The 19,131-nt window shown below is 47.9% G+C and overlaps 1 protein-coding gene across 2 annotated transcripts in view; it reads right to left on the reverse strand.

Annotated features, from left to right (window-relative positions):
* Nucleotides 1–19,131, reverse strand: part of GCN1 (GCN1 activator of EIF2AK4) — a 214,029-nt gene that overhangs the window by 36,293 nt on the left and 158,605 nt on the right. For both annotated transcript variants that reach the window (XM_075320343.1, XM_075320336.1), the window contains exons 45-51: nucleotides 18,956–19,120; nucleotides 18,601–18,762; nucleotides 18,352–18,444; nucleotides 18,116–18,259; nucleotides 7,005–7,274; nucleotides 6,811–6,924; nucleotides 6,494–6,724 (exon numbers count right to left, since the gene is read on the reverse strand). In XM_075320343.1, the coding sequence (XP_075176458.1) occupies nucleotides 6,494–6,724; nucleotides 6,811–6,924; nucleotides 7,005–7,274; nucleotides 18,116–18,259; nucleotides 18,352–18,444; nucleotides 18,601–18,762; nucleotides 18,956–19,120 (1,179 nt within the window). The remainder of the gene's footprint in view (nucleotides 1–6,493; nucleotides 6,725–6,810; nucleotides 6,925–7,004; nucleotides 7,275–18,115; nucleotides 18,260–18,351; nucleotides 18,445–18,600; nucleotides 18,763–18,955; nucleotides 19,121–19,131) is intronic.

Below are 19,131 nucleotides of genomic sequence, written 5' to 3' on the forward strand. Positions count from 1 at the left end.
AGTGAAGGAAGAGAGAGAGAGAGCATCCAAATACTGCTCAATCTCAGTCTCCGTGAGGTCACAGTCTGATGTGTATAGCCGCATATAATACCTCTTTATTTCTCTTATTATGTCCTCGCTTTCTGTTACAAAGTCACCTGATTCCGTCTTTAACCTATTTATATAAGAAGATCCTTCCTGTGCTCTAATGACTGTGGCCAGTAGGTGCCCCACGCCCTCCCCCGCCATAAAATAATTTTGTTTAAGGAAATAGCGTTTATTTTCTGCCACCGACATGAGATTTTCTTTGAGTGACATCTGTGCCTTCTCTAGAGTGTTTTTAGTTTTTACTGTTGGGTTGAGCACCACCGCAGCCTCCGCATCAGATACCTCCTGAATCAGACTCTGGGTGTAACATTTGGTTTGATTTTTGCGTATGCATATTTCTCTAATATATATGCCCCTTACCACAGCTTTCATAGAGTCCCAAACTATGTGTGGCGGTGCAGAGCACTCATTAATATGGAAGTATTCTAGAATGTTATCATGTAAAGATCCCCCAATAAGCTGGATCCAGAAGGGATTAAGTTTCCAGATAGGCCTGGGCAGAGTGACGGGGTTTCCCCATGCAAGCGTAACATGTAATGGTGAGTGATCAGATACGCTTCTAGGTAGGTAGGCCACCTTTTGTGTATATGAGGCCATAAGTGCGTTTCCAATAGCCAGGTCTATCCGTGACATGGTGTGGTGGGAGCTAGAGTAACAGGAGAATTGTTTGGTTGTGGGGTGTTGGGCACGCCAAAGATCTACAAAACCCAGCTCCGTTAGCATTCTAGCAAATGAAGTCGGGGCGGCGTTCTCCGATATGTTTCCCGAGTGTAACTTATCTAGATAGGGATGTAAGTAATTATTAAAATCCCCTATCAAAAGCGTCGGCACAGATGGAAGGGAATCTAAAATAGACAATATCCTTTTTACCGGTTCGACTGAATATGGTGGAGGGATATATATCGCAACCAGAATAAATTGTATACCATACAGCGTGCAAAGCAAACATACAAATCTGCCCCCCGGGTCAATCACTGATTTGGTACATGAGAACGGGATGGATTTGTGCACCAACACACTCACACCCCGTGCATGGGTCGAGTATGTGGAATGATATTCATGCGCGATCCATCCCTTCCTCAGCCAATGAACATTATCCCTGACCATGTGGGTCTCGGAGAGACATAAAATAGCCGGTAAAAGTTTCTGTAGGTGAGTAAATATAGCACATCTTTTGTTCGCATCTCCGAGCCCTCTAACATTCCACGCTACAATATTTAAAGATGTCGCCATAAGCGTAGACTAAGATATGATCCGGACGGATACTTCATAGCTGGAGGAGAGAGGCGTTCTCCACCGATTCTCAAAAACATTAGGTTGAGCGACACGACTGAGGCACACCACACTTCCCAAACAGATTGCATCATACAACAACAAACAAGAAAAACAAGGAGAGAGATAGGGCTCCGCACACCAGTGCGCAGTGCCCCTGCCCTCAAAATCAAGTGTATCTTACACATTTCTCCCAAATAGAGAGAATCAGGGCTAAAAACACGCCCCAAGTCCATGAAGGGAGGGGGTCCACAACTCGCTAGTGCAGCGGGTGTCCACAATGAACCGGCCGTTTCCCAACCTGGATCCTAGATGAATTTAACTGTAATGAGCTCACCAGCATAGCGTCCCAAACAAAAACAACGCCTGGCGGCAGAAAGGGAAATCTCAGGTATTCTTCCTCCTCAGGGATCTCTCATTGATATCCAGTCAAGACAATGCCGCCCCAGCCGTATCAAAAAAATGAGTCTCTCCGTTCGCAGCAATCCGCAGCTTAGCAGGGTACATCATGGAGTATGGCACTTGCAGGTTGCGCAGTCGTTTTTTGATCTCAATAAATTGCGCTCTTTTACGTTGCACTTCCATGGAGAAATCAGGAAATATTGATATCTTCCTCCCATCAATTGCAAGTTCTTTGATATCTCTGGCTCTGCGCAGGATAGTGTCCCTATCTTTATAGTGCAGTAGTTTAATCAGAATAGGACGTGGGGGTGCTCCCGGCTGTGGGGCACGCGCAGGGACCCTGTGCGCCCTTTCAATGGTAAAGAAAGAGGATAGTATGTCTTTTCCCATGGTGTCTTTAAGCCATTTTTCAAAGAAATTCAGTGGGTCATTGCCCTCCATCCTCTCTGGGACCCCCACCAGTCGCAAATTACTTCTGCGGGAGCGATTTTCCAAATCATGCACCTTGTTTAGCAGTGTGGAGATATTTTGCGTGGCCTTTCCCAGCTCTCGTGACATTGGTGGTAATTTATCCTCTGTTGTACTCACTCTTTCCTCCAACTCCCCCATTCTGACAGTCACCCCTTGCAGCTCACGTTTAATACAGGCCATATCTGAGGTGACAGTTCCCATCTGGCTGCTTAGAGTGGCCAATGTGGTATTGCAAGAGTTAATTGCTGCCAGAATGTCTCTCAGTATGGCCTCAGTGAAAACAGTTGTTGTTTGCTCCATATCTCCCCCTCCTCCCTCTGCCAGCACAGGCCTGTGTGTCTGCATACCTTGTGCTGCTGAACATGCAAGGCCCAGGGTACTCACAGTCTCACTGTCGGGTATGTTTTCTCCCTGCTCCAGGGCCCGTTCAGCGCTGCCATCGGGTGCCTCGTTGCAGGTAGGCTCTGTGCCAGGGGCCACTCTGGCAAACCGCTCCAACCTGCTTGCTACTCCCACTGCTCCAGCTCGGGATGGTGTGGATGCCGGCGGCGCCATATTGGATTCTTCAGAGGCACGCTCCTGCGCGTCTCTGTCCCTTTTATTGCTGCTGCGGGTCGGCATATCCTGGCTGTGCTCGCTTCCCTGGGTGTTATAAGTTGTGTTGCAGCCCTCCAGGGTCGGTAGTGCCTGTCAGCAAGGCCGGTGTGCAGGATAATTCAGGATCCAGGCAGGAGCTCACCCACGCTGCTTCCTCTCTACATGAGGTCCAGGCCACGCCCCCGTGCCCCTCATATTCTAGAATGAGGTTACTGCAGGTCACTCTGCCCTAGGTTGGACCGGGGCAGTGTGAGTGCAGTATTCTCAGATTACTGCACCCACACTGCTCATGGAGAGCTTGCTCTTCCAGAAAATGGGGGATACGTTCCCTGAACGTGCCCCCCATATTCTAGAAGATCCAGAGTCGGCGTGGGACCTCCAAAATGGATTACAGCGGCCGAAATTTATTTATTTTCAATAAATTGGTAAAAGAGGAATGTTTTGGGGAGTTTTTTTTTCAAATACATTTTTTTTTTGTCTTTATTTTTTTCTATTACTTGACTGGGTTAGTAATGTCGGGTATCTGTTCAGATGCCGTGACATCACTAACCCCAGGGCTTGATGCCAGGTGACATTACAGCTGGTATCAACCCCATATATTACCCCGTCTGCCACCGCACCAGGGCGCGGGATGAGCTGGAGCGAAGCGCCAGTATTGGCGCATCTAATGGATGCGCCACTTCTGGGGCGGCTGCGGCCTGCTATTTTTAGGCTGGGAAGAGTCCAATAACCATGGCTCTTCCCACCCTGAGAATACCAGACCCCAGCTGTCCGCTTCACCTTGGCTGGTGATCTAATTTGGGGGGGACCCCACGTTTTTTTTTTTTTAAAAAACGCCTGGGGAGCCCTCCAAATTGATCACCAGCCAAGGTGAAGCTGTCAGCTGTGGTTTGCAGGCTACAGCTGTCTGCTTTACCCTAGCTGGCTATCAAAAATAAGGGGGACCCCACGTCGTTTATTTTAATTATTATTTTTTTGGGGGGCTAAATACAAGGCTAGGCACCCTTTAGTGCCACATGAAAGGCACTAAAGGGCGCCAGCTTAGAATATGCAGGGGGTGGGACGTTATATTTGTTTGACATCTATTCATTCATCCATTGTAGCATTTTAGGCTGTGCGCCCACAATCGGGATTTGCAGCGTTTTGGTCGCAGAGTGTTTTCCCTGCGTCCATAGCGTTGCGTTGTGCAGTAGAAGCACAGTAGAAGGATTTTTAGAAATCCCATGCCCACTGTGCTTCTCTTCTCCGCAGCATAAACCGACCTGTGGTGCAGCTTCCCGAGCCTCAGCATGTCAATTTATGCTGCGGAGATGAGTGTTCTCTGCAGGTAGCATAGAGCTCCACAGCGGCCTGAACCCAAATTGTGGGCATGGGCAGCTGCGTTCTCCCGTGGACAACACTCACATCTCTGCAGGAAGGCTGACACTGTATACTAGACGCTGTGTCGCTGGATCATGGCCACATAGCCTAAAAGTGAGACATTTGTTGCTACAGCAACATTTTTGTGAAGTACCTGTGGATTCAAAATGCTTACTATACTCCTGAATAAAATCCAGTTTCCAAAATGGGGTCACTTGTGGGGGGTTTCTGCTGTATAGGTACCCAAGGGGCCCTGCAAATGTGACATGGTGCCCGCAATTCATCTCAACTTTTCCAGAATTCAAATGGTACTCCTTCCATTCCAAGCCCTCCCATTTATCCAAACAGAGGTTTTTGGCCACATGTGGGGTATCCCTGTGCTCATAAGACATTGGATAACAACCTGTTGGGTCCAAGGTTTGTTGTTGTCTCTTGAAAAAGTGAGAAATTTGATGCTGAAGCAACATTTTTGTGAAAAAAATGAAAATTTTCAATATGGCAACCTAAGCTTATCAAATTCTGTGAAGTATTCGTGGATTTAAACTGCTCACTATACACCTAGATAAAAGCCTTGAGGTGTCTTGTTTCCAGAATGGAGTCATTTGTGGGGGACAGCCACTGTTTAGGCACCTCAGGGGCTCTTCAAATGCAACCTGGCGTCCGCTATTGATTCCAGCCAATTTTGCAGTCAAATGGCACTCCTTCCCTTCCGAGCCCTGCCATGTGCCCAAACAGTTGATTTCCACCACATATAAGGTATCGCCAAACTCAGGAGAAATTGCACAATAAATGTTATGCTGAATTTTTTCCTTTTACTCTTGTAAAAAAAAAAGCTACCTGGTTGAAATAACAATTTTGTGGTAAAATTTTATTTTTTTTTTTTCATGGCTCAACGTTATAAAATTCTGTGAAGCACCTGGGGGTTCAGGGTACTCACCAAACATCTAGATAAATTCCTTGAGGGGCCTAGTTTCCAAAATGGGGTCACTTGTGCGGGGTTTCTGCTGTTTAGGTACCTTAGGGGTCCTCCAAATGTGACATGGTGCCCGCAATCTTTTTCAGCCAAATTTCCTTTCCAAAATTCAAATATTGCTCCTTTCGTTCCAAGCCCTCCCATTTGTCCAAACAAAGGTTTCAGACCACATGTGAGGCATCACCGCGCTTATAAAAAAGTGGTTAACAAACCTTGAGGTCAAATTTTTGGAATTACCTCTTGAAAAAGTGAGAAAATTGATGCTAAAGCAACATTTTTGAGAAAATTATTAAAATTTTCAATATGACAACGTAACGTTAACAAAATCTGTGAAGTACCTGTGGATCTAAAATGCTCACTATACCCCTAGATAGAAGCCTTTGTGGGGTCTAGTTTCCAAAATGGTGTCACTTGTGAGGGATTTCTTCTGTTTAGGTACCTTAGCGGACCTGTAAATGCAACATGGTGCCCGCAATCTATTTCAGCCAAATTTGCTTTCCAAAATTCAAATATTGCTCCTTCTGTTCCGAGCCCTCCCATTTGTCCAAACAGAGGTTTCTGACCACATGTGGGGTATCGGCGCGCTCATAAGAAAGTGGGGAACAAGTTTTGGGGTCCATTTTGTTGTGTTATTTCTTCTAAAAGTGAATAAATTTGGGTTAGAGCAACATTTTTAGGTAAAATTTAATTTTTGCTTTTTTTCATTCCACATTGCTTTTGTTCATGTGAAGCACCTGAAGGGTTAATAAACTTCTTGAATGTGGTTTTGAGTACTTTGGGGGGTGCAGTTTTTATAATGGTGTCTCTTTTGGGTATTTTCTGTCATCTAGGCCTCTCAAAGTCACTTCAAATGTGATGTGGTCCCTAAAAAAATGGTTTTGTAAATTTTGATGTAAAAATGAGAAATCGCTGATAAACTTTGAACCCCTCTAACTTCCTAACGAAAAAAAATGTTGTTTCCAAAATTGTGCTGATGTAAAGTAGATAAGTGGGAAATGTTATTTATTAACTATTTTGTGTCACAGAAATCTCTGGTTTAACGGTATAAAAATTCAAAAGTTGAAAATTGCAAAATTTTCAAAATTTTTACCAATATTCAATTTTTTTCATAAATAAACGCAAAAAATATTGTCCTATATTTGGTACTAACATGAAGTCCAATATGTGACGAAAAAACAATCTCAGAATCACCGGGATCCGTTGAAGCGTTCTAGAGTTATAACCTCATGAAGTGACACTGGTCAGAATTGCAAAATTTGGTCTGGTCATTAAGGTGAAAATTAGCTCCGTCACTAAAGGGTTAATGTGTAAATGTTAGAAAGTCCTTCTTACCTTAGCCAGAAGTAGACTCAGTGTTTCTAAAAGAGCCACTTTCACGCTCCAATTGAACCGATCTCCTAGTATACGGATTAAAGGTCCAGTGATGCCTATCACAGAAGGCTGTAAAGCTTGTGCAGATGTCAGTTTAATGACTAAGCCCAATGCCTTGGTGGCCTCTTCTTTCTGATCTGGGTTCCCAGTAAGAACACCTTCTCTCAGCACTGGTAGAATCGATGTGACACCCTAAAAACATACAGAAAATATTGAGATCAGATTTGAAGACAACATCAGTAAAGGCAATTATTACAGCAAAACGTTCATTCTTGTACCTTCTTTGGGATACAGAATCCAGGCACATTCTCTCCTTTGGCATCATTTCCCACCATGCGTATATCTCTATGAAGATCATCAATCAGAGACAACTGGCTTCCAGCATCCAGTTTCTACAAAGAAGAGAAGTGATCGTGAGCTTATGACAAAAAATGCCTGCTAGCCATGTATATAATGCGGCTTTTATACTTGCCTTAGTTATCGCATTTAGAGCGTCCCAGCTTTCATTCAAAACCACACTATTCGTGTCATTAAACAACCTTATAAGCCCAGAAATCAAGCTCCTGAGATGAGTCGAGTAGTCAGCTTTTGTTTTTGCACAGTAGATATGCAGAATAATAACAGCTGCTTGACGCATGCCAACATCAGAGCTGCGAGTGGCTTCCAGTAAATCATCAATTACAATCCTCTGACCCACATCATCTTCCACAGACAAGATAACAGCTTGACAGTTTGCCAGTTCCTATAAACACAATAAATAGAAAGTAAAGATTCAAAATATATAAAGAAATTAAGGATGTCTTGTTTTTAAAAGAAAATTTCATTTTTGGGCCTTCTTCCTAACAACATGGCCATTGACACAATACACATTTTAAAGGGATTGTGTCATCATTTGTTTTCAGGAGCGCACTCCTCCCCAGCTTCCTGCTTGCCAGGGGGCTTTGGGCTCCTGACTGAAAGATCAGACCATTATTACACTGCAAGCCTGAACTGTGTACTCTCCAATGCTGCAAAATATAGCAGCTTTGTTTCTGCATCATAGGAAGAGCGCAGTGAAGTTATCTTCAGAGCAGCACTTACAAGCTTTTTCCAATTGAGCTTGTAAGTGCTGCACTTCTTGCCAAGGAGACTAGCCACCACTGGTTGAGGGAACAGTGACTCGTAACCTAGGCAATGAGCAGTAAACAATGTATCATATTTTTCATTTTCTAAGACCCAAATTTAGAGAAAGGGAAAAAAAGGAAACAAAATATGGGGGTCTGTCTTATAATCCGGTATTGTCTGACCGGAGGGGGGGCTGGAGCAGTAGTGGAGTGGGGTCAGAGGAGGAAGGGGCGGTGCTGGAGTAGGGTGATGCTGCCGTTCATGCAGCGGGTGTCCCAGATGCTCGCTGCGGACAGCAGCGCTGAGAGGCTCTGCTGCACTGCGGGCCCTATTGCGCTGCGGGATCTGCTGCACACGCACCCACTTCGGGCACCATTTCTTAGAAGCCAGCACTGCTGACATTCAGGATGGCGGCCCCTGACTCACCGCCCACAGCGCAGCAGAGCTCACAGCGCACTGCAGTAACACCCAGCACACAGCACAGCTCGCAGCTTCGCTCATGCCTCCTGTGACCCCTCTCCAGCACCCCCGGTAAGCTATATTCAGCTTATAAGACGCACCCCTCATTTTCCTTACAAATTTTTAAGAGGAAAAGTGCGTCTTATAATCCAAAAAATACAGTAATTTAACAATCCTGCAGATTTGGACAGCAGAGAACATTTTTAACAAGTAAACTGCAAAGTTGCTCATTTATACAAAAACTTAGAATTTCTATCCATTTAATACAATGAAATATAAGATTTCGGGTACTTAGTGTAAAATTTCTTTCTTAGATGCATCATTGGGCGACACTATGCAAAAAAAAAGTTAGCTCCTCCTCAGTAGTATACACCCACTAGCTGGCACGGAGATAGTGAGAAAGCAGTAGGAAAAGCAACAGCAAGGCAAGAACATATTGAAGTGACGTAATTAAACACAAATCCAGGATGGGAGACTGGATCCAGCAGGTAATAGAGTACCTGAAGGTGAGAAGTCCTTTGCGATAGCCATCCAGAATCACAAAGAGAAAGTCTGCCCAACTGAAGAGTGCCATCTTGGCGATGTAGAGGCATATAGCTCTTAAGAGGTCCAGTATATGTAGCAACCGCTCCCGAAAGTGAGACGGTGACAGGCATTATGAAGGAAGCAGAATGTCTCTGTTAAGGTGAAACGAGGAAACCAACTTAGGTAGAAAGGATGGGGTTGGACACAAGACCACCTCGTCCTGGTAGAAAACCAGGTAGGAGTGGCAGGATAGCGCTGTGAGCTTGGACACTCATCTATAGCATCCTCTAAAGAACGTCTACAATGAGGTTAATATCCCGAAACTGGGAAAGGTAGCAGAGAATGTGCAGAAGGACTGTTCTGACCTAGGGGCAAGAAGCCAGGTTCCTAGGGGATCACAAGATTTGGACACAAACTGGGGAGTCTTGTGGTTTCATCTGGATGCCATCAGATTGACATTGGGGGTTTCCCATCTGAGGTAGATCTGGCTGAAGACTGTTGGGTTCAGGGACCATTAGCCAGAGTCTCAGAGAAAGTCGTCAGCCCAGTTGTCTTCTCCAGGAATGCATACTGCTGAAATTGTGGGGACAGTCCGGTCGGCCTATCAAAGGATCTGAAAAACCTCAACATTATTGCTCGGCTTCGAGTTCTTCCTTGGTGGTTAATGTATGCTGTGACAGTGAAGTTGTCGGACTGGATGTGGATTGGGTGGCCAAAGAGAAGGTCCTGCCAGTGATGAAGAACCAGTGGGATTGCTCTGAGCACCAAAATGTTGGTGGGAAGAGATGATCCTTGAGCGTTCCATTGTTCCTGTACCATAAGGGGTACTTCTCACATAGCGAGATCGCTGCTGAGTCACGTTTTTTGTGACGCACCAGTGACCTCATTAGCGATCTCGCTGTGTGTGACACTGAGCAGCGATCTGGCCCCTGCTGTGAAATCGCTGCTCGTTACACACAGTGCTGGTTCATTTTTTGGACGTTGCTCTCCCGCTGTGAAGCACACATCGCTGTGTTTGACAGCGAGAGAGAGCAATGATCTGAATGTGCAGGGAGCCGGCGTCTGGCAGCCTGCGGTAAGCTGTAACCAAGGTAAATATCGGGTAACCAAGCGAAGCCCTTTGCTTGGTTACCCGATATTTACCTTGGTTACTAGCGTCCGCCGATCTCAGGCTGCCAGTGCCGGCTCCCTGCTCCCAGCACACATAGCCGGAGTACACATCGGATAACTAAGCAAAGCGGTTTGCTTATTAACCCGATATATACTCTGGCTAGGAGTGCAGGGAGCCAGCGCTAAGCGATGTAATTTGGTATCCAAGGTAAATATCGGGTAACCAAGGGAAGTGCTTTGCTTGGTTACCCGATATTTACCTTAGTTACCAAGCGCAGCATCGCGTCCACGCGTCGCTACTGGCTGGAGGCTGGTCACTGGTGAGATCTGCCTGATTGACAGCTCACCAGCGACCATGTAGCGACGCACCAGCGATCCTGACCAGGTCAGATCACTGGTGGGATCGCTGGAGCGTCGCTAAAGTGTGACGGTACCCATAGGCTCTGGAAAACTGCCCTCCTGCCTAGGAGTGGCATCCATCTGTACGATCTTCCAATGCATCGGCAGAATGAGGGGAGAGGGTCTCCACCATTCCAAAGACTTTTTGATCTGGGACAGAAGGGTGACCATCCAGTCCAGGGAGAGAATGGACTTGCTCTTGATAAGAGAAAGAGCTGTAGGGGGCGAGTGTGGAACAGAGTGAATTGGGCTGCTTCGATTGCGGCTCCATCTTGCCCAGAATGCACATGTAAAATCAGAGAGAACATAGAAGGGGGCGTCTGAAACAACGAATCTCTCTTCGTAGGGCTAAGCACTTGTGTTTAGGCAGGAAGACTCTTGTGCATGCAGTGTCCAACAGCACACCCAGGAAAACAATACATTGGGCTGGGATCAGAGATGACTTTGCTTTATTGATGATCCAGCCAAGACAGGAAAGGATTTTCAGATTGATCTGTAGACTCTCACGACATGCTGAGGGGCATGGCGTTTTCATCAGGATGTTAACCCGATATGGGATGACGAGAATGCCTGTTGTCCGAAGTATGGCCATGACAGCCGCCATCATCTTCGGGAAAAATCTGAGCGCTGTGGATAGGCCACATGGCAGCGCTATGAACTGAAAATATGAATCCAGGGTTTCACAATGTATGAATCGCTGATGGGATGGAAAAAAGAGAATTTTGTTTGCTAAACAGCTTTAACATGTCTCAAGGTAAATTTGCCATAACTTCATTACATGACATGTTTTTTGGCACTGTTCTAGGGAAAGCCTTATATGGGGAATTCACCCTTTGACTCATTTGCTTTTCCTCTCTTTCTTCTGGCCATTTGACCTGTTTATAATCTGTTCCACGTGTTTGGTAGCTGGTCTTCCACCTGCTGGTGCTGTTTGTGCATTCTTTGTGTCTGGCGACTTTAATACTCTGTTCGCTTGTACTGTCTGTCCTTATGTCACGCACACTGTATTATTAAAATTCTGTGTATTTCACCATATATTTTGCTTTTTGGTCTCCTTTATACCAGCGGTCTTCCTTTTATTTTATATATTGGTACAAGTGACCACTGGGATCTTCTTTGGATTTGTAGTCCAAGTGGCAGCCTGACAGACTTGTTGAGCCGTAGCCTGGTGCCTAAAAGCCCAAGAGGCACCGACAGCTCTGGTCGAGTGTGCTTTGATCCCCGGCGGGGGAGGCACCTGAGTACTCTGGTAGGCGTCCGAAATGGTCGATCTAATCCAACGGGCCAAGGTAGGCTTAGAAGCAGAGAGACCCTTGCGCCGCCCTGTGGTTAGCACAAAAAGAGAGGTGCACCGCCTAAGCGCAGCGGTGCGAGCCACATAAATCCGGAGAGCACGCACCAGATCTAGAGTATGCAGCGCTTTCTCAAAGCGATGAACAGGGGCCGGACAGAAGGAAGGCAAGGAAATATCCTGGTTAAGGTGGAAGGGAGAGACCACCTTAGGAAGAAAGTCCGGGGTCGGACGGAGAACTACCTTGTCTTGGTGAAAAACCAAAAAAGGTGACTCCGAGGAGAGCGCAGCCAAATCAGAGACTCTCCTGAGAGAAGTTATGGCAACTAGAAAGGCCACCTTTTGAGAAAGACGATACAAAGAAACCTCCCTAAGAGGCTCAAAGGGGGTTTCTGCAATACCGTGAGGACCAAGTTAAGGTCCCAGGGATCCAAGGGCCGACGATAAGGCGGAATGATGTGAGACGCACCTTGCATGAAGGTGCGGATCTGAGCAAGGCGGTCGAGACGCCGCTGGAACAGCACTGATAGAGCTGAGACTTGTCCCTTGAGAGAGTTGAGGGACAGTCCTAGCTGCAGACCGGACTGTAAAAAAGACAGAAGGGTCGGCAACGAGAATGGCCAAGGAGAATGGTCGGAAGAGCGACACCAGGACAGGAAAATTTTCCAAGTCCTGTGATAGATCTTGACGGAGGAAGACTTACGGGCCCGAGTCATAGTGGATATGACTTCAGGAGGAATACCAGAAGCCGTCAAAATCCAGGACTCAAGAGCCACGCCGTCAATTTGAGTGCCGCAGAATTCGGGCGGAAAAACGGACCTTGCGAGAGCAGGTCTGGACGGTCCGGAAGATGCCACGGCATCTCCACGGACAGTTGGAGCAGGTCCGGATACCAAGCTCGCCTGGGCCAGTCCGGTGCAATGAGGATGACTCGACGGCCCTCCATTCTGATCTTGCGCAGGACTCTGGGCAAGAGAGCTAGAGGAGGAAACACGTAGGACAGACGAAACTGGGACCAGTCTTGAACCAGAGCGTCCGCGGCGAAGGCCTGAGGATCGTGGGAGCGAGCCACGTAAACCGGAACCTTGTTGTTGTGACGGGATGCCATTAGGTCCACGTCCGGAGGGCCCCACTTGCGGCAGATTGACTGAAACACTGCCGGGTGCAGGGACCACTCGCCACCGTCCACGGATTGACGGCTGAGATAATCTGCCTCCCAGTTTTCTACGCCAGGGATGTGGACTGCGGATATGGTGGACTTGGAGTCCTCCGCCCACTGAAGAATGCGTTGGACCTCCAACATTGCCAGGCGGCTGCGTGTCCCGCCTTGGTGATTGATGTAGGCAACCGCTGTCGCGTTGTCTGACTGGACTCGAATGTGCCTGCCCGCCAACAGGTGGTGAAAGGCTAGGAGAGCTAGAAGCACAGCTCTGGTTTCCAGCACATTGATTGAAAGGGCTGACTCGGACGGAGTCCAAGTGCCCTGAGCTCTGTGGTGGAGATGTACCGCTCCCCAGCCGGATAGGCTGGCATCCGTGGTGAGAATCACCCAGGACGGAGCCAGGAAGGAGCGCCCTTGGGACAGGGAGAGGGGTCGAAGCCACCACTGAAGAGAGCTCCTGGTCCGTGGCGACAGAGCCACTAACCTCTGTAAGGAGGTAGGCCGCTTGTCCCAACAGCGGAGGATGTCCAGCTGCAGAGGACGCAGATGGAACTGGGGAAAGGGAACCGCCTCCATGGAAGCCACCATTTGACCCAGCACCTGCATCAGGCGCCTGAGGGAATAACGGCGGGGCCTCAGAAGAGAGCGCACCGCTAGCCGGAGAGACTGCTGTTTGATTAAGGGCAACTTCACAACTGCCGGCAAAGTCTCGAATTGCATCCCTAGGTACGTGAGACTCTGGGTCGGAGTCAGAGTGGATTTGTGAAGATTGACAATACACCCGAATTGGGCTAGGGTGGCGAGAGTGAGCGAAACACTCCGCTGACAGTCTGCGCTGGATGGACCCTTGACCAGAAGGTCGTCCAGGTAAGGGAGCACTGCCAACCCCTGGAGGTGCAGGACCGCAATCACTGCCGCCATGACCTTGGTGAATACCCGAGGGGCCGTGGCTAACCCGAAGGGGAGAGCCACGAATTGGAAATGATCCTCTCCTATCGCAAAACGTAACCAACGCTGATGTGACACTGCGATTGGCACATGTAGATAGGCATCTCTGATGTCGATGGACGCCAGGAACTCCCCTTGGGTCATAGAGGCAATGACTGATCGCAGAGACTCCATGCGAAAATGCCGCACCCGGACATGCTTGTTGAGAAGCTTGAGATCCAGGATGGGCCGGAAGGTACCGTCCTTTTTTGGAACTAGGAAGAGATTTGAGTAAAAACCTCTGAACCGTTCCTGAGCGGGAACTGGGACAATCACTCCGTTTGCCTGCAAGGACGCCACGGCCTGCGAGAAGGCGGCGGCCTTGGAGCAGGGGGGAGTTGAGAGAAAAAAATCTGTTTGGAGGGCTGGAAGAGAATTCTATCCTGTAGCCGTGAGATATGATGTCTCTCACCCACTGATCGGAGACTTGCTTTAACCAAGCGTCGCCAAAGTGGGAGAGCCTGCCACCGACTAAGGACGTGGCTGGAGCGGGCCGAGAGTCATGAGGAAGCTGCCTTAGTGGCAGAACCTCCTGCGGTCTTCTGCGGACGCGCTTTTGGGCGCCAGTTGGATTTCTGATCCTTGGCTGAGTTAGCGGACGAGGCGGAAGGCTTAGAGGATGACCAGTTGGAGGAACGAAAGGAACGAAACCTCGATTGATTCCTACCCTGGGCGGGTTTCCTGGTCTTGGTTTGTGGCATGGAAGTACTCTTCCCGCCAGTAGCTTCTTTAATGATTTCATCCAGCTGTTCACCAAACAGCCGTGAACCAGCAAAAGGGAGCCCAGCAAGAAACTTCTTGGAAGAAGCATCTGCCTTCCACTCTCGAAGCCACAAAATCCTGCGGATAACAAGAGAATTAGCTGAAGCCACCGCAGTGCGGTGAGTAGCCTCTAGCATGGCAGACATGGCATAAGATGAAAAAGCTGAAGCCTGAGCAGTTAGGCTATGTGCGCACGTTGCGTAAATACATGAAGTTACGCTGCGCTTTGTAGCGCAGCGTAACTGCATGCGTCCTGCGTCCCCTGCACAGTCTATGGAGATTGTGCAGGGGCCGTGCGCACGTGGCGTTTTAGAGTGCAGCGCTTCGGCAGTAGCGTAAAAAGAGACATGTCACTTCTTCCGTGCGCTTTGCCGGCAGCTCCTGCTCTGTCTATGGGAGGAGCTGCAGACAGAGCGCATGGAATCGGCTTTCACTACGGACATTTCTGCAGCGATTTAAAGCGCACATGTGCTCTTCAGATCGCTGCAGAAATTTCTGCAGTGAACTGTACGCAACGTGCGCACATAGCCTCAAGGTAACCATCTCAGGCATAGATTCCTTGGTGAGGGAATGCATCTCCTCTAGAGAAGCAGAGATGGCTTTGAGAGCCCACACTGCTGCAAAAGTCGGGGAAAACGCGGCCCCCGCAGCTTCATACACAGATTTGGCCAAAAGGTCAATCTGACGGTCAGTGGAATCCTTAAGTGAGGTGCCGTCAGCCACCGACAAAACGGTCCGGGCTGATAGCCTAGACACCGGAGGGTCTACCTTTGGGGAGTGAGACCACTCCTTGACCACCTCAGGTGGAAATGGAAACCGGTCATCAGAAGCACGCTTTGGAAAGCGTTTGTCAGGGCAGGCCCTGGGTTTGGTCACAGCGGTCTGAAAACTGGAGTGGTTAAAGAACACACTCTTCACTCTCTTAGGCGAGGTAAACTGATGTTTTTCTGCCAAAGAGAGTTGCTCCTCTGACACTGGCGGATTGAGATCCAGCACAGAATTAATAGAAGCAATCAAATCACTAAGGTCTGAGTCACCCTCAGAGAAATCGATGGGATACATAGCCTCCGAGCCCCCAGTGATTGCATCCTCCTCATCTTGAGAGTCATCTCTTGAGACAGAGCCGTGGGATGGGGAGGGGGAGAAAACCCTGCGCCTTCTCTTAGAAGGACGGGGTCTGGGATCAGATGATGAATCCTCCGTGAGCTCTGATGGACGGAGGTCAGAGGATAGGAGTCCTCTGTCAAGGGTATTAGAGGCACCCAGTGAGGGGGGCTGATGCATATTCATCAAAGTCCTGGACAAAAGTCCCATGGACTCAGCAAATGACTGGGATATGGACCTAGAAAAGGACTCTACCCAGGCCGGGGGTTCAGTCACAGGTGCAGAAGCAGCCTGAGAGACCACTGGGGGTGAGACTCCAGGCTGTGGCACCGCCAAGTTAGAGCAACCATCACAGTGTGGATAAATGCTCGGCTCAGGCAGCAGGAGCTTACATGCAGTGCATGCAGAATAAAGCTTTGGAGCCTTGCTCCTTGTGTGAGACATGCTGCTGGAGTGGGGGCTTTGCAGAGAATGAACCCCAGGGAGAATATACAGAGGTCCACAACCGGAGACCGGCTGTGGCTTACCAGACCGCTGAGCGCGGTGTTGTGTGCCCTCTAGATTCCGAAGCCCGGTCCCCCAGTGCGCAGCACCTCAGTAGAGATGCAGAATGCAGGATGTCCCAGAGCAGAGTGAACTCTGCCTGAGAAATGGCTGCCGGAGCGAAGAGAGGGGGCGGACTAGGGGCGTTCCTCTAAAAGAGCGGGAACTGGAGGGCTATAGAGACCTGCAGGGAAGGAGGGACGCCCCAGCAGTGGGGAGTGTCCCTCCCCTGTGTAGAACGGCCGCCGGGAGGAGCCGAACCTGTCCCTCTGCATGAGTGACATGCGAGGGCAGGAAAACGAAACTAGGCCTCCGGCGAAGCCGGGGCCTAAATTTAAGCGGCGAGGCCGACAAGCAGGCACCATCGGCGCGGTTCTCAGGCAAAAGCTGGAGAACCCGCCGGAAAAGTTAAAAACAATCACATACAGCATACTCTCCCCATACAATAAAGAACCGGGACCCCCAACATAAACGTCTCAGGTACTTAGCTGCTGAGACGCAGGGCCATGTCCCTGGGGATGAGTGCTCCAGTCCAACAGAATCCTCAAGGAGCTGTGGATGGAGACCGGACTCCTGCCAGGCATGGAGACCGTGCTGGCTCCCACTTCAAGCCAGAGCCCAGAAGGGATGGTGAAGGAGCGCGGCATGTAAGGCTCCAGCCTTGGAAATCAACCTTAACAACACCGCCGACACAGTGGGGTGAGAAGGGACATGCCGGGAGTCCAGACATGGACCCGCTTTTCTTCAAACTCTTTCCAAAAGTCAAACAAATCAGATGAGAATGCATGTGTGGATGTATGCCTCCTGAACACAAAGCGATAAACTGGCTAGGACTGGCTACCAGGGGGTGTATAAGCTCAGAGGGAGGAGCTACACTTTTAAGTGTAGTACTTTGTGTGTCCTCCGGAGGCAGAAGCTAAACACCCATGGTCTGGGTCTCCCAAAGGAACGATAAAGAAAATTCTGTTTAATTCCTCATGATTGAGGGAAACCCGAAAAGGCGATTTTAACTTCTTGAAGGATACAGACTGCTCAGATTGTGTAGGTTTGCTGTCCTTTATGTTAAGAGTCTGATTAAAGTCTATAATCCACCATATCCCATTGCTTAGAAATCTGGAGTCCAGATTGGAATCTGACTTGGAACACGGGTACAACTCCTGAACTGCCGGTGTGTCAGAAGAAGAAAAGCAAGAGAGAGATGCCACCCTGGAAGACGCTGAAGCTGATGAGCGACCTGGAAAATGAGGTGGTGTGTGCTCGCTTCTTGGATCTCTAGCGTGGTATACGGTGTCAGAGCTGAGGGACTGGACAATTCGACTCATAGAATCATAGATTGATAGAGTAGTAAGGGACCTCAAGGGCCATCAGGTCCAACCCCCTGCGAGTGCAGGCTTTCTTAAATCATCCCAGCTATATGTTAATCCATTTTCCGCTTGAAGATTTCCAATGAGGAAGAGCTCACCACCTCCCGTGGTAGCCTGTTCCACTCCCTGACTGCCCTCACTGTCAGAAAGTTTTTCCTAATGTCTCCCACGGTAGGGAGTGGGAGTGAGCAGGCAGGGGTATGTGGCAAAGACAGTCCACTGTGGAGCCCAAAACACACTTCATATGTTAGGGGGGGTTAGAATATTGCCTCATAGACTAGAGAGGATATACAGTTGTCATAACTTCACACTGTGCTCTCTGTCTCCAGGTGGGATGACAGAGTGACAATTCCACTCTGTTGCCCAATCACAAGCTGTATTTTAAAACCAAAACAGAAATCATTTATAAAAAAAAACAATACATTTAAAATAGAAACGGGACTGGATACAGCCTCGTGTCTGCCTCCTACTAACACTAAGCGCCAGTTGGAGAGTATATACTGCTGGGGTGGAGCTAACTTTTCTTATATAGTGTCAGTCTCCTAGTGGCAGCAGCATACCCGCATGGTCTCCTGTGCCCCCATTGGAGCAATAGAGAAAACAACCATATAAATCTTTAAAACAAACTAGAAGGCAATAAAGTGTTTTTCATCATTACTACAAGTACAGAAAAAATAATGCAAAACTCAAAATGAAAGTAAGTTCCCATAGGACAAATGCAAACATAATACGTAACAGTAACAATCCATTTATGAAATAGCAAGACAACTGACCACTTGTTCATTTTCGGTTCCTATTTGTGCTTTTAATGCTGACATGACAGCAGGAAGGATGACATTCAGATGTCTAGTCAAGGCATCACCCGCCACTGATGAAAGGAACGCCAACACACGAGTGTTCACTGGGGGACTTGTTAGCTAAGAAAAGAGGAAAAACAACAAATATAAAGTCATTGCAGCCAGAATGCAAAATAAGCCTGTTATCTGTAGCTTTTCCAAATGCAACACACCTTAGGAACAAGGTACGGAAGTACAACCCGACTCTTCACTGCCATGACCTGCTTGAGTCCGTCCAAGGCAGACTCTGACATTTCTTCATTGTTCTAAATAGGAAAAAAATGTAATAATGTGAAAATACTAAAAACTGCTTATTAAACTGTACAACTACTATAGTGTATCAAAGTATAGCAAAGTATAGCCTTGGATTTCAGAGGGCTGGCCTGCTTTTAACATCAACAACTCATTTTAATTTTGCTTACCAATTGCTCCAGTAAATATGGCAAAATATCCTCCAGGGCCTGGTGACCAACCGTAGAGTGCAATTGCTCAAAGGTCTTGGCTGCAGCTTCTCGAACTTCTTCAAGTGGATCACATAATGCTTTTCTCACAGTTGGGACAAGGGACTCGGAAAAAAAGAGAACCTGTAAGTAGTAGGAGAGTAATTAATGGTAAGTTTACTGCTGATAGCCAAGTGTGTCAGTGTAAATAAATTAAAAAAAAAAAAAATCCAACTGATGCTGGCAATTTTTTATTTTTTTTTGTAATCAAGTTTTACTATTTAAAAGTATATTTGAAATATTAATAAGAAATTAAAAGCACAGAAGATAAACTTACCGCATCCCTGCTTGTTGACTTCATAATCTCACTCAAGCCTATACACACACCCTGCCTTTCGTCACTCTTATCAGACCTAAGACCGTCTTCCAAAATTGGAATGATCTCTGGAAGTATTTTTTCCCCAAGTTTGCGGACAAGGTCTCCAAGTGTTCTAGCAGCAATCTAAAGCAAGA

This window comes from Anomaloglossus baeobatrachus, chromosome 1 (genome assembly GCF_048569485.1).
Source record: "Anomaloglossus baeobatrachus isolate aAnoBae1 chromosome 1, aAnoBae1.hap1, whole genome shotgun sequence".
Lineage (NCBI taxonomy): Eukaryota > Metazoa > Chordata > Amphibia > Anura > Aromobatidae > Anomaloglossus > Anomaloglossus baeobatrachus.